The sequence below is a fragment of the Hypanus sabinus genome, chromosome 7 (genome assembly GCF_030144855.1).
Source record: "Hypanus sabinus isolate sHypSab1 chromosome 7, sHypSab1.hap1, whole genome shotgun sequence".
Lineage (NCBI taxonomy): Eukaryota > Metazoa > Chordata > Chondrichthyes > Myliobatiformes > Dasyatidae > Hypanus > Hypanus sabinus.
The window spans coordinates 36,166,022-36,182,607 of record NC_082712.1 but is presented as its reverse complement, the minus strand read 5'-3'; the positions used below and the strand labels follow the sequence as shown (position 1 = coordinate 36,182,607).

General features: G+C 37.8%; 1 protein-coding gene across 2 annotated transcripts in view; it reads right to left on the bottom strand.

Annotated features, from left to right (window-relative positions):
- ap3b1a (adaptor related protein complex 3 subunit beta 1a) overlaps window positions 1-16,586 on the bottom strand; it is a 251,519-nt gene that overhangs the window by 43,294 nt on the left and 191,639 nt on the right. For both annotated transcript variants that reach the window (XM_059974482.1, XM_059974483.1), the window contains exon 23: window positions 338-569. In XM_059974482.1, coding sequence (XP_059830465.1) covers window positions 338-569 — 232 coding nt within the window. The remainder of the gene's footprint in view (window positions 1-337; window positions 570-16,586) is intronic.

Below are 16,586 nucleotides of genomic sequence, written 5' to 3'. Positions count from 1 at the left end.
CATTTACTTTATTACAGTAAATATAGTTTTTTTTTTATAAATGTTGATACTAAACTACTCCAATTAATAAGATTATCATGACCTCAACTGCATCCCAAAGGAAAAGTGCAAATTAGGAGAAATCTCACAGGCAACTGGGAAAAAATTAGCAAAGTTAAGATAGAAATATGCACACATACATATAATACTGCTTCATTCCTCAATTTTAGTAATGAACAAAGGTTAGAAATGTATTTGGCTTTCTTATAGTTAGAAAACATGTCACAAAATGAATCAAGAAATATGCTACCTTATACAACATTGTACAGGATATCACACAAATGCTGTATTTCAGTACCTATTTCATGGAAATCATGCATTTTCATCCCTGACGCAAGCTTCCGCTCCCCGACTTGGATATTCCGTTTTTCTTGGTCAGAGCTGTTGGTGAATGTGATATGAACAGATACCATCTTGGGGTTATAAATACATGGTTGACGTGGAAAGTGATATCGTGCACCAAGACCCTTTCCAGACATTCGATGAAGTAGCTCGTATGATTTTGCTGGAACAAATACAGGAGTTGTAACCTAAACATAAAAACACACACACATTAATTTAAATAGGAAACATATAAACAACAAAAACACTTTTTCAAATAACTTACATTTCTAAGTGGTTAAAAGATACAAAAATATGGGGTGCCTTCTTTGAGCTGATTGTCAAAAGTCAAATTCGGTACAGAAAGTTCAATTTTCTTACTTCATTTGCAGCCCCTTTCCATTTGGAATTAGAATATTATTGTCTCATGCATTGAGATATAATGAAAAACTTGTTTTGCAAGCTATCCAGACAGATCCTGCCGTGTATAATTACAGGTAGTAAAAAGAGACCAAAATACAAAATACAGTGTTGCATTGACAGAGAAATTGCACAGTAGGTAGACAAATAAAATGCAAGGAGCATTAGGACTTAGATTGGGAGATCAAACATTCTTCTTTTACCGCGTGAGAGGTCTGTACGAGTGTCTAATGACAGTGGTATAGAAGCTGTCCTCAAGTTTGGTGATCCATTTTCTCAGGCTTTTGAATCTTCTGCCCGATAGGAGAGGGGAGAAGTTAGAATAACCAAGCTAGAAGAGATCCTTGATGATCTTAGCTGCTTTCTTGAGGCACCCGGAAATGGAGATGGAGTCAACAGGGTGAGTTTGGTTTGTGTTGGACTGGGCTGCATTCACAACTTGCTGCAATTTTTTTATGAAGTGCAGTTGATATTGTGCTTATAATATTTAGCAATACTTTTGCTTAAGTTACATATAATTAATGTTAGTATTATAGAAGCGTGACATTATAGCTAGAAAACACACAGAATAGTGGTAAACAGTTGATTTCCCACTTGGGAGTCACTCAGAAGCTAATATTACGATCAATGGACTTTTGATATAGATTGATTTCATAAACTTGGGAATGGGGCTTTAAGTGACATAAACCTAGATATGAAGCTAATAATTACAGAGATATATTAGCAGAATTTTAGAGGACACAGACAGAATGGTGAAATGTACTGACAACATAACAGATAAGTTTTAACGTAGAGATGTGCAAATTAACAGATTAAGACAAATGAGACTCAATACAAATTAAATGATGCAATTTTAAAAGGAATATGGAAAAAGACAGGATTAGGCTGAACACAAATATTATTTAAGATGACAGAGCACGTCCATGTTTGACTCATAGGAAAAAAGTGACATCACTGCTATTATATCGAAGCTACATAAAACGAAAGCAAAAGGATAAAAATTAGGGTAACCCAGCAAAGACATCTGAAGGTGATAAATATTCAGGAGGAGTAGAATTTGTTTTAAGATACACTGAGTTATAATAATCTGGAAAGTCTTCATGAATAAAGATGCAGCTTTAATGGTAACCATCAAAATAGAACAGTGTTTACACTTGAAGGAGAGAAGTATACAGAATGATAGGGAAACAGGTGATTGAGCCTAATTGGATAGCACTTCCATCTTGTGCTGTAAACGTCAATGTTTTCAGCATGCATTTTATATAACCTAGAAATAAACAATTGAGTTAAGCTGTTGAATTATTGCACTTGTTTTATTTTGTCTTTTTGGACAATTAGATGAGCAACACAATGACCTTTAAAAAGCAATTCAAGAGCAAAGTAAGTATTTCAACAACAGTGCTGCACAAGTTCTACTCTATTGGATATTCCCTAATTATCTTACTAATAAAACTTCTGTCAGAAAAATTTATGGATTATAACAAATATTGTACCGTTTCCCTAACAATGCACAATTAGTAAAAACTGGGTATTTTTGATCCATTGTTATCAATATTTGCAAATTAATTTAAGGAAATTTCAAACGACAATGATTTGTTGTTCTACAGGATGTAATCTGAAATCTTTAAAATTGTTACAACTACAACAGCCTGCTGCTAGGTTTTGTAAATTTTTTTTATTCAGCTGCTGTTCACACTATGATTATTCCTAGAATATTTGTTCTAGGATGCATAAAAGTAGAGATATCTGAACAAAACACTTTGAATGAGAAACATCACAGGAACTAGAAGGCCTAATGCACTGAGAGGATACCACAGACCATTCACATATTTCATCTGTTTATTGCGATAAGCAAATAGCCCGTGGAATGACAGCGCACATAACTGTCAAATGAGTAACACTTAGGTTTAGTGAAACATTTATATGGGCCTTTACCTCTCTTAAAAACAGACAGCATCTCTCAATGTCATCTGAAAGAAAAGTCTTACATTTTTAACACTTCACTAAAAAATAACTGAAGAGTGTAAAATGACAAATACCTTGTGCAGTTAGCTGGTAATGGACCATACTCTCAACTCATTTAGATTTATGCAATATAAACTTGTCACTAATAATTAATTTATGAGACAGCTGTTCCCAGAATCTTCCAAGTCTATCGTTATGGAAGCTCTTAAGCTATACCTTCAAAAACTGGAGGAGGTTTCAAAGCAATCTTTTAAATAAATAGACAGATCTCTAATAATCTAAAAGCAAAGTAAAATCTTAAAAACAACAGGTAGCACAATGAACTAAATTAGGTTAACTGGAAATAATATTACTGAATGCACAACTAAGCACCTCTGAAAATTAAAGGCTCTGAACGTCTCCACATATGCTTTTAGGTAATGGTAACTTACTGTGGCTCTGTTTGTAAAGCACTTAGTGTCACTTATAGTTAGTGCAAGCAATAGTTCAAACAATTTGTCTATTTTGTATGAAATAAAAATCTATTTGCAAGTTTCTGAGTTTTATGAGGTGATGCCATTGCTTCATTAATAATCAACAGTTCACCGTTCCAGTCATTTTTCACAGGAATTACACCCAAAGACAAGTTTTATTTTTGAATTCCTTTTTTAAGAAGCTGTGCACCGTATGTCATATTGTTAACATAACACATTCCACATGTCGTACTGAACCAGTGGTTTGCTTAAGTTAATTTTTAAGCAGCCAGTTCTAAGATAGCCAAGGATGATAGCAAGTGAATGAAGCGCTTGGAATGAGGACCAGTCAGGACACTGACACAGCTTTCATTTCAGTAGCATGCTACCTACCAATATTATGCACATAAACCAATTCCTCACATAAACTTGGTGTAGAAATGTGGATAGAAAACTTAATTCACTAAGGAAAATATAACAGCAAATTGTTGAGGGCTAAATCTCTCTAACAGCTTTTGGAGGGGTATGATTTGAATGGGTAACATTGCATGCAAACTGAAATATGTATGAGGAAGACCCAAAACTTTCATCTCTATTCTACATAATTAAACATACAGCTACATAACTTGCTTTCATTACTTCATAATATTGTCCTGAGCAACTCTATCGATGATGAAAGTAGAGGGAAATCAAGGAAGTGAGAGAAAGCCAACATGAAGCACTGATAAGTGGAGAACTAATCTTCAGTGATTAAGAGCAGAAAAGCTCATTAGATGCATACTAGGACCTTGATAATGAGTCCAGAAAGCTATCCGCCATTATTGGAAGGTAGATAAATAAGAAAGCAAATTTATCTTATTCTCAAATGAAGTAAGAAACATGTAGTCACTTAACTATTCAACTAGAACCAATGAGACAACTCCAACAAAATATAAAACATGATCTGGAGGACTTCCCTTCACACAAAATACTCCAGTGTTAAATTCTCAAGCCAAATGGTAACCAAAGGCAGTAAATGGTCCTTAGTGTAATCACAAGACTAATTAACCAAAGATTTTCCAGATGCTTTTAAAGCAACTGCAATTGCACTATTATACACAAGCTAAAACACAATCTTATATAAATTCAAAAGACAAACATTACTATAAACTTTAGCTTCAAATTTCAGTATACACATTTATAATATACGTGAGCCCATTTGCAGGGTTCTTCAGGAGAAAGGGATTGTATTCATAGAAGGGGGCCTGTATCATGTTTTTTCATGACACAAAGCCTTATTTGTGTCTATTTATTTACTTTTTTTTAAAACACAAATTCAGTAAGAGTGAACTTTATTCTGTATCTTAAATTTTTGGGCAGTGATTTGTGAGAGTGAATTTCTGCAATCCAAATGACCATATTGCAAGGGTCAGGGGTCAGAAAGAGTGCCTCATAAGTTTATGTTGTCAGATTAAATATGCAAATGACCTTATACAAGAAATAATACAAAATAGAAAATGTTTCACTTTAAAACAGGTATTGTCTGATTATTGAATACCAGCACATTTTAATTTTCATCCCACTCTTCAACTGTCACTTCACCCAGAACAATACTTAATCTTTATTTTTTTAAAGGAGAATTACAGCAGGTGAACCATTAGAAGGATAAACAAGCAGAACAAACCAACCTCTGGTTTTGTACATACAAGCCAAAGAGCTTTTGTTCAATATTTTTTATTTGAAGTAAAATTTTTGTCACTTAAAGTAAAATTGAAAAATTGGATAGGTATATGGATAGGAAAGGAATGGAGGGTTATGGGCTGAGTGCGGGCCAGTGGGACTAGGTGAGAGTAAGCGTCGGCACGGTCTAGAAGGGCCGAGATGGCCTGTTTCCATGCTGTAATTGTTATATGGTTAATATCTTTCAAGGAGCACAATGCAAAGTCCCTGCCTCAATAACCCAATCTGTGGAAAAGGATATTTAAATTTGCAGACTGGCATATCTCATGTTTACATTGAGAGCTGCGTAGAAAGTGAAAATATGCATTATAATCCCACGTTCTTCATTGTTTGCTACTTTTATTTTCTTCCTGTGAACTATTAGCTTACTCTGTTCAAACAATACAAATTCTTAAATCACCAATACAATATTCTTAAAAGAAGCAGATGGTTGCCAAAGCCAACTTTGCACACAATGTCATTACTTTTGTTGATTATAGGTATACTGCTAAAGTATTGAACAACGTGCCTTTCACAATATCTTCCACATTTGCAGCTTCTGCCACCTGGAAGCACACAGACAGGAGCTACAGTACATGGAACACTTCTCTCTAACTCACATGATATCCCACAAGCTTTTATTATTCTTTCTCTACCAGAATCAGAATCAGGTTTAATACCACTGGCATATGTCGTGAAATTTGTTAACTTTACAGCAGCAGTACAGTGAAATTCATGATAAATAAATAGAGGTAAAAACCAGAATTCCATATATATACACACTAAGTTAAAATAAGTAGCACAAAAAAAACAGAAATAAAGGAAGTAGTGAGGTAGTTGGGTACTACGGAGTACCCAAGATGGAGCTGAATAATTCTACAAGTTTCTGCAACTTACTTCAATCTTGTGCAGTAGCCACCCCTCCTCCCATACAAGACTGGACTGCCAGTCAGAATGGTTCTCCATGGTACATTTGAAGAAGTTCTGACAAACCACCCCTCCTCAAACTCCAACTGTCTTGCCTTCGTTGGGATTTTCTGTCTTCATTGTGCGGTTGCGTTTTCTAACAATGCTGTTCCAGACAGATAAACTTGCAATAGATAGACTGACAAGAATGATATCATGTGGATTTATGTCTTGTGTTGGTTTCATCACACACAAAAATACTGGAGGAACTCAGCAGACCACGTAGCATCTTTGGAAAAGAGTAAACAGTCAACTTTTTGGGCTGAGATCCTTTGTCAGGTCCTCAGAGGCCATATAAACAAGTTAACACTTCTGAATATATTGACATTAACGTAAAAGGTTTGCACTGTTTCCTTTAAACACAAGACATTCGCCTAATGCTGGGCTTTAACAATACACACACAATATGCTGGAGGAACTCAGCAAGTTAGGCAATATCTATGAAGGAACCCTTCCCGATGAAGGGTTTGGCCAGAAAGACCAACTGTTTATTCCCCTCCATAGATGACAAGATGATCAAACTGCATTCCATGCTATTGCAGGATGACACTCAATTTTTTAAAGATCATGCTCTACTTTTCTTAGTTGTTTGTGAAAACCAGAGGCCAGTGACATGAATCATATTAAATAGTAACATAAAATCTCCGGCTAAGGTGCATTTCATATAAAAGCATCCAAAGAATTAAAACATTTACCAAATAATTTCATTATCCTGGTTGTATCTTTGCAAAAGAAGAGTTTCAGTATTATTTGTAGACTTATACTACAGTAGTTTATATTCTGTATAGGGGCAGAGTTCATCTACAATTTCTAGCATTACCACAGTAGTCAAAGACAAATTGTACAACATGCTAAAAACACCCTCAGAAATTAAACAACAGCTTCTGTATCACATTAAGCAGAATGATTCTTCCATTGTGGAATTATTTCATTAAAGTGTGTCTAGATTATGAAACCATAATGGTAATGACTCATTCACTAACAAAGCAGAGTACAGCCAGAGAGGATGGAGCTAATAGGTAATTATGATAATCTGAAAGGAACTGCCTGAAAGATGAGCGAAAACAAATTAAGCTCTTATTTCAAAGCAAACCTGATTACAAATCTGAAAAACAGAAATAAATACAGCACTACTGGAGGGAAAGGTTCAAGAGAGTGAAGCCCAAAGAGATCCTCTTTTGAAAACCCAATGGCTTATTGGGCAGAAAGGTCAACACCAAGACAATTGGTTCACAGTCTTATGATCTTGGAAAGTACGATTCTGCAAGCGTGTACATACCTTGCTAAATCAGAAAGCCACCTCTCAAATTTAATCAATCCTCAGAAAATAAATCTTAGTTAAAATTGTAAAGCAATCCCAATATTTTAATCATTATATCTGTGCTTTAATAGATATCATATTCAGTGACTAGTACACAGCCAATTGAAAATGCAGGGTTATAAAAATGAAATATTGAAGAAATAAAAGATATAAAAGCTGTCTTAATATAGAGCTCTGTTTACATATGGGCAACATATAGCTTCTTAAAGGTAATGCTATTTAAACTGACCTTGCAAATACAAGGTGGATATTCATCACTGCTGTTTGACTAACTCATTTTGTCTGTCAATAAGTAACATCTTAATCTTTGCTTTAGCTTGTCCAGAATTACAGCTCAACAATGCTGTCATTTTTCAAGGTCTGAACTTAGCTTCAACTGCATATCATCACCAGTTGACAAAATGGACATCCAGCAAGCCCTTATTTTACAAACTCTCTTCGCCCCCTGTAATGTAACTATAATTCAGAACAAATTACTTAGCCTTGACTTAGCAGTCTATCTTTGATTTTTCACCAGTTCTTTATGAACAAGTGATAAAGCATTTGGAAATGTTGATTGAGGGGCTCTATTATGCTTCAACTTAAAGCTAAGGTGATTGATGCAAGAAGTAGTCACCTTCTGAGCATGCTACAAGGCAGATATCCTTTCTGTCAAATGACCTGAAAATCCTGCTGACGTTCTAAAAGAACCTTCAAGGATACCAGGTAAGAGAATCACTTTCATATTATACATAAAATGTCCTGATGCAGGAGTAGTTTTTGTTTCAATAACCTTCCTGTGATGTTCTGTTTGAAACATGTAAAATAAAAATCAAGGAATTAAATTATTTCAATTTCTGTCCTTAGGCACTTCTTCCCACTGCTGTAGCATTCATTTTGTCCTGAACTAAACAATTCATTGATCGATTCTTCCTACAGCAAACCTTAGTTTAATCTGAACAATTAATATCTTCATTCTAAGGTGAAAGGATTTTGAGGAAAGCACTCAGCAAGTTACATCCAAATTACTTCTACAGGCAATACCACATGACCCCTCTCTCTAAATTTTCAGGAGCTATCGACTAGCAAATTACTAATCAGAACACTGTTTAGCAAAATAATTCACCTGAATTATCTCATGAAACCAGTCTGATGATACATAAATGCAAATTATTTTATGCTAATTGCCTTACACCAAGAATTTCTACCAATGTGGTAATTTTGGTCAGTTTTTCCCGTGGAGGTCATTAGCCCTTTCAAAGAACTCTCTGCCTCTCCATTGGTGTCTTCTTCCTTCCAGCCCTACTTGAAATCCATCTCTTCAACAAAGCATTACCTCTGCTCTTTGTTTCAACCAGCTATTTTATGTTTGATTTTGCTTATGGATTTGCTGTTTGACTTTTAAACATTTTGAAAATATTAAGGCTTGCTCCAATTTTCCATTCTCCTGCCTTGATGTGAAATAATTGCAATGGACAATGGGTTCTCCAGATTTTATGAAGACCTCTAACTTTCTCTCAATTGTCAGCACTTCCTACCCTCCTCCCAGTGAGTCTAATCCTTTCTGCCTCTAATGAAATAAGCACAAGTATTTTCAAATGCTTTACTATCTTCAGCCAGGTCCACGTGAAGTCCAAATGTTGTTCTTATTACATGTATGCCTCAAATAGCTCTAGACATCCACTGTTGTGATTAGAGGTATAAATTAGAGTGCCATACTCTTAGCAATAACTTTATTCATCTTTTGGGATTTAAACACTATTAGTCATCTCCACCTTCTTGCATTCTTATACTCAATCCAACATGTGAAGGTACTCCAACAGTGCTATTGGGAAAGAATTTCCAGGATTTAGACCCCATGAAGAAAATTTTATTTTTGTCAATGCTTAAACCCAGAATATTAATGGTGGGACTCAGCAATGGTAAAGCCAAGTGCAGACTCTGTTTTGCTGGAGATGGTCATCTTTGTGGCACAGATATTATTTCCCATCCATTAACCCATGGCTGAATGTTGTTGGGTGTTGGGCTGAAGTTAGAGTAACAGAGGTAGAGAAGGAAAATTTGAAGAGCTTGTCTTGGTTCAAGTACAAAGGTTTGTTGAATTAAATAATGGTCTGTTTTCATCACATCAGTCTGGGCACAGATCCCAGGATGAAAACTCAAATCTAACCCACGGTATCAAACACACAGACTGCAAAACAGATTACAAACATGATTGAATGTGCCATTTATTGCATTGGCAAAGGTGACCTACATAAACAATTAATGTCAGCTTGTCATTTTTCTGTGATCTCAATGATTTGTTTTATTTTTATGTGGGATGACAAGGGATGGGGAAAAAAGTCAAAACAGTTTCTGCAGTATGTTCAGCCAGTTCACAATATAGTAAATTCTGTGCAATTTCTTAGCCTGAAGATTTGGACAAAACAATAGTCTAATGTTTCAGTACAATTCCCAAATTTGTGAGATACTTGAATAACAAATTTGCAAAAATTACTCTAATAAATCCACATGCAAATTCACACAGGTGTGCAAAAGACTGCATCAGCTCAGACTGAATGCAGAGGCAAGAGTTTGAATGGATACTTGGTGGTATCTGTGCAGTAGAGAAGGTGATGTAGATGACCGGCATTTGGCCTCAGTCAGATAGAGAAAATCATAGAACCTGGAAGGCTTTCAGGTGTTTCACCTGCACAAGTAAAACACAGCAGTCTTTATAACACTTATACCTCACTCTCCATTGCTATTATATTGGAGAAAACATTGAGAACCATATAAATGCTGGAAGGACTCTGCAGGGCAGGAAGCATCCATGGAGAAAAATGAACAGTGTTTCAGGTTGAGATCTCAGACCGAATTGTTGACAGTTCATTCCTCTCCTTAGATGTTGCCTGAGCTCCTCCAGCATTTTGTGTGTATTCTTCCAGATTTCCAGCATCTGCAGAAACACGTGTTTAGAACTAGATGCTCGAAACGAAATGTATCAGGTTACCCAGTTATCATCTTGGCAAATAAATCAAATGACAGAATTAAATACTGTAATTGGTAGAAAACAATTAACAAAATTGCACAACCCTCTCCAATATATTACCATTGACATTTTGCAAGAAAGCAACCAATTTTATTTTACATCATCTATAATTTAGAAGCAAACCTGTTTACATTCCTCATGAACAATTTTGGCCATCAGTATTAAGTAACTGAAAAAAATTCATTTTAAATGTTCTTCTTTTAAATAAGAATCTGAAAAGGTATTTTAAACAAAATTGAAATAATGGCTGTGTGGAAAGTAATGCAAATAGCAAAAAATCCAATTACTGAGTTTGTGATTAAGTATGGGAGCCTTTCCAATGATCTGACAAACAATATTAATGAACATTGTGTATTGTGCCCTTTGGTATCGTTAGCAATTCAAAACAATGGAATGTAATTCGCACAGTGAAGCATACTTAAGACAAGCTCAACAAAAACTCCTCTCATTCAAGATGAATTCTCATTGTACTATCAAGTATCAGAATACTTAAATTCTGACAGATACGGTTTTTAGTGATAACATTGTAATGTTCACAATAAGCAAAATGAATAAAATTTTCAGATAGAATGAAACAGTTTTACTAAGGATTTACTAAACAGTTGCATCATCCAGTCAAATGCTTAATAAGAAAGCAAGATTCTGCACTCGTTAAGACTCTGACCACTACACTAAATACGATTCCGTTTAATTAGGCCATCAGTTAATTGGGGCAGCTGCTTCATTGGGACAACTCTTAAGGAACAAAAACGAATCAAGAAAATAGTCGGGATTCCCTCTGTTTATTTGGAACATTATGCCACTTAATTGGGACAGGGGACTGTTGCCCAACGATTTCTAATTAGCATCAGTCACAGGCACTTGTGTGGCCATTAGACACTACAGAGCAAACACTTTTTAAATAGTGTCACTTGTATTTGCTTGTACTATGTTATCCATTTGGGCTGACATTTACAGATTCAAAAAGCAGGGAGTTTTAATAATTTAGTTTTTTATTCTGACTGCGTAAGGCGGCAAGAAGGCAGTCCATTATCTGCACTAGGGGTCTGTGCTGACCTTGTTCATTTACAATCAACCAAAAGAACATGCAGATTACGCTGGATGAATTCCTCTGTTGATAACTATTAGGAACTAATACATAGTTTTATAGTACTGTAACGATATTGATAGTTACTCATTTTATATAGCTATACAATGCGGAGTAGGTCCTTCCAGCACTCTTGAGCAATGTTGCCGCAGCAACCCACGTTCTGGTTGTTGTGTACTTCATCTAAATGCATAATTTGCTACTCAGTTAAACAGTGTGGCCCTCTGTTGGTCAAAGTCAACCATGGCTGTTGTATCCCAGCTATCTACATTGTGGGTGCAGTGCCATCTGTGGCTGACGAGACCAATGCAAAAGTGGCCGTCTCTTTTGCAAAGGTCGCATCTCTTACTAGTCTCAGCTCTGCTGGAGATGCAGCTTTCCTTTCTGTGGGCCCATTTGTCTCCTGCCGCATTAAGGAATTTTTCCTTGCCTGACTTAAGGTGTTGTTTCTGCAAATTTCTCCATCTGGTGCGGTTGGCTGCAAATTCTTCCTAGGACTCAATGTTGCTGTCCAGCGCCTTCATGTCTCGCTTGCAGAGTCCTTGTAGCGCAGATGCGGGTGGCCAGCTTTGTGCTTGTTGACTTTTGCATTGAAGGAGAGGTTGTCACTGATGATGGACCCCATATATATGATCAACCACCAGTGTGTAGTTATCAACGATAATTATCTGGTGGTGTCTCCCACATCTTATCATAAGATGTTTCCCTTTTTCAGTCTGATAGTCAGATCAAATTCCTTGCAGTCCTGGGAGAAGTGCTGCATCAAGATCTGGAGGTTCTGTGGGGTGTGTGGTGACTGCTGCACCATCAGGAAACAGCATATCTTTGATCATGGCCTCACACAATTTGGTTTTCGTTCTTAGGCAGGCGAGACCAAAAAGTCTGCCTACTGATCTGGCAATGTGTTCCTACAAAGCCTACACCATTCTCTGTGGGCCCTTCCCTTGCCAGAAAAAGGTGGACTTTTTCTCCTTCAGTGTTCCTGGAGAGTAGCTATGTCCACACGAAGTCTCTTGAGCTCCTCATTTATTAAAACTGTCTTTCTGACAACATTGATATCTTGGAGGTTATCAGAGAGGAAGGTCATCATTGTTCAAACTTTTCAACATCCCAGATTTACAGCTGGCTTCTTTTGCATGTTGTCTTTTCTGGCTCAGTGTTTTCAAGTCTGCAGTACGGATAATACCTAATTCCCATGTACCCAATAAGGAAAGGAGACTGGGGACTGGGGCCTTTTTGACTGGGGGCTGTCCAGTGAGAACCAAGAATTTCTCCCACTGTCAGAATCAGCCCCTGGCACCGTGTTCTATGTCGAATGTGCGTAGTGACTTATAACCTGTAAATGCTGCTTCCTATGGCTGCATCCACACTAGAATGGATAATTTTGAAATGCCGATTTCGCGTAAAAACGATAGGCATCCACACTATGTGTTTTTGAAAATATCTCTATCCACTTTGAAATGGAGATTTTGTCGAATCTCCTCCTACTGCGCATGTGCAGGACACATCTATAGAAAACAAGCGACGCGTTTGGTGTTGAATCTCGCTGTGAAAGACGGTGCACGTTTGTTCAGTTACAGACTAGAAAAACTTAAACGACAGACAGCTGTTGGCTCTCGCGCAGGAGGACTTAAAAGTAAAAAAAAAACAAATACTGAAGCGTACGGAGGCAACTGACAGGGAGTTCACAGATTGTATGACCTGGCTGACAACGAACATTGAAAAACTGACCAACTCTGTTGCATTAATAAAGCACCTTGTTAAATGTGTAAAACATGTCTGCATCAGTGTTATCTTGTATTTCCATACAATGTTACATTAGGCTGTTACACATCTATTGTTCAGAGAAGTAGATGAATAAATGGAAGCCACCTTCATACAAGCAAGGACAGAAAACAGGGCAAAGTGAGTACAGTATACTTATTTATTCAGTAAGTTATGGGTCAAAGCATTTGGTGAGTGCATTTCTAACTCTTCTGGCTTCAGTCTCGTTGCTGTCTGTTCTGAAATTGTTAGGTTGCGTTGAGGAAAACAATGAAATAGCGTGCTGCCGTCTGACAGCGTTTTCAAATGTCTCCGGTTACCCCGTCCACACTGATCTGCCCGAGCAGCGTTTTTAAAAATACCCACCCTGGAAAGCGTTTCTGAAAAGCTCTGGTTTTGGAGGACAAAAACGCCGTTTTAGTGTGGACGGAGGGTAAAAAAGAAGAGAAAAAGCTTCGGTTACGGATTTATCTGGCGTAGTGTGGACGTAGCCTATGTTGTGGCCTCTCCTGAACAGTGTTTTCATGCTGCCAGGTGAAGCCAAGCCAGAGGAGTACAATACGGAGAGCAAACCATTGCCCATGCAGCTGATGAATCCAAAGGAATGGCAGAGATCAATACAGACTGGAACCAGCGGTACCTCAGAAGTTGCCAGTCAGCGTTCAACTAAATGTAGGACAGCCTTAGAGACTCCACCTCCTGATGTTTCCTTGGGGTTTACTCCTGACACCTCCCCTGTGAGCTGCAAGGCAGCGGAGGTTTGAGATCAGAGTTTCCCTTCTAGATGACCTACCAACCACATTTGAAGAGCCCCATCGGCCTGAAATGACTGGTTTTAGGGCGTCAGCAACCTGCCTTTGCCCCTTCTCCTGACAGTAGCTAAGCCACACGTGGACTTGCTTGTTTGAGGTTATTTGAGACACAAGTCGTTGGGAACATTTAATAGGCAGTGGGAGCTTATCCCCACTAGCCTCTCCAATACCACCCGCCCCCCCCCCCCCCCATGGCTATGACAACCTTAAGGAATGGTAGTTTGTTTCTTTTTTATACCTTTGAACTATTTTCATGAAACTTCAACTAATTGGGGTGGAAGCTTAATTGAGTCAAAATACACTGCTCCCAATGTGTCCCAATTAACCTGAATCCACTGTACATTATTTCTACAGTGAACCAGTGAAGTTCTTATAACACAATGAAGTTTCAGGATCAGGACATTAAAGTTTGACAGCGAGTATTTAGTGTAAACTGCCCAATAGCGTCAATCCACTTGAAGAATTACCCATATGCAGCACAGTTGTGAAGTAATTACATGCCCAACTAATTCCACGTACAAACTCAAAGCAATATTTACATTTATCTTTGATTTGGAAGATTTGGTTTCTTGACAGCTTAAACTATGATACCCCCTGAGAAGGATGTATTAAGAGAATTTAGAAAATCATCTATGGCTCAGGTGATGTACCATTTCAGATTCTTTGGTCTTAGCAGTTCTGAGGCTCAGTTTCTGGGTATGACTGTCTCAGAAAACGCAGCAGTGCAACTCCGTGTGTAGACCTGGGCTATTTCGAGCTGTCACCTTGCCCTAGCCTACTCCTCACTGCACAAACAACAGCTCACACTTACCTGAATTAAACTCTATTTGCTATCCTGCAGCCCACTTAATGACAAAATCCCCTGTAATTTTTGCTAACTTACTTCATTGTGCACTGTACCACCTACTTCAGTGTGATCTGCAAAGTTAAAACCTTGTGCATTCTTACCCAGATCATTGATATTGATGACAAACAACAATGGGCCCAGCACAGAGCCCTGAGGCATACCATTGGTCATGGGTCTCCAATCTAAGAAACCACTGTCCACATCATCCTCTGCTTCCTGCCACCAAACCAATTGGGTATTCAATTTTAAGCCCTCCCTGGACTTGAAGAAATATGCAAGCATTGCTTTATGATTATGCTGTTTATGCCTAATGTGCCACAGCTGTTATTTTCAGTGGAGGTTAGAGCACAATAACCTTATTTAATGTATTTTGGCCTATTAATAAATGAATCTGTTTTTTTTTAAATAGTATTTTAACTTTTGACTGAGGCACTTGACAGTCACTGGATCATCTATTATTTAAATGTTGAAGTCTGAAGTATCTGAGACCATGTCAGAATCTCACAAAACTGAGTATGACATGTTACGCCTGTGCCCAAACTCTGAGGGGCCGAAGGGTACAAAGTAGCCCCCTCCTTTTTGAGAATTGCAAGATTGCTATTAATTCAGGTCAGGAGACCCAGGAAATGAGAGAAAGACACGCAGAATCCACAAAGGGGTTTGGAATGTCCTGGCCCCTCAGCGATACAAAGCTACGGGAAACGGCCATTGTCTCTTGGAGACGGAATTGTGTATTGAGTACTGTACTTCATGGAAGCCCTCAGGGAATGAACCGAGGGGGAGGTTGGTGGAGGGATTGCATCATCCCAATCTGATTGACATCTGAGACCCCGTGAGTCAGGATAAAAGAGGGTCTGGGGAACAGCCCCTTTAGACGCACCCGGAGAAACGCTAGAAATCCTGTGACAGCGTTTAATAGCAACAGCCGGTGGGGCTCGCGTGCGTCCTTTTCCTTGGCCTAGGAATTGGCAGGCTTCCACGGAACGGCTTAGCTAAAAGGACCGACTACAAAAACGGAACTCTCGAAGGATTGACATCGTAAAAAGGAAAAGCTGGCAAGTTTAAAACATCTGTCTCTCTGGACTCCAACCAAAGGCTGCAGCCTGAATGAGCTAATGACTTTTATATTTCCATCGGACAATACATTATCCCCTAGACAACGATAGAGCTTATTTCTTATTGATTATTATCATACCCGCACTGTTAGAGTTAGTATTGATGACGTATATTATCTGTATGTTTGCATTGATATTATTTTTGTGTATTTTTACCAATAAATACTGTTAAAAATAGTATCATCAGACTTCAACGGACCTCTCTATCTTTGCTGGTAAGTGACCCAGTTAAGGGGTACGTAACAGACAAAACTGCAATGTAGAACTCCTGATAGCCTTGGATTCTCATGTAGATAATTCCAAAGATTAACTATTCCCCATGAGAAGGTATTTCTCGTTATCTTACAGACTAAATCTCTTAACTGAAAGAATATGCCCTAGTTTTGGAGATTCCCAGGTTTGCTTCCAGGTTTTGGGACTCTACCACCACAGAAACATCTGTACCAAACATATCAAAACCCCCCTCAGAACCTGTAATGTTTAATTGAGAGCTCTTCTGATCTCCAGGAAGTATATCCAGGTTCTGTCCCATCACCCAAGAATCCATTAAACCACTACCTTTTTCAAATGTATCCTTAAGAGACTAATACTGTACTTGGCACTTTAGGTCTTGGATCAATCAATGCTCTGTATAGTTATAGCAGTAATTCCTAACTCTTTAAATTTGAGAAGGACAGTGGTTTAATGGGTTGATTCTTGGGTGAAGAGATAGGATATGGTTATATTTCCTGGAGATCAGAAGAATGAGAAGAGACATCAATTAAAAATT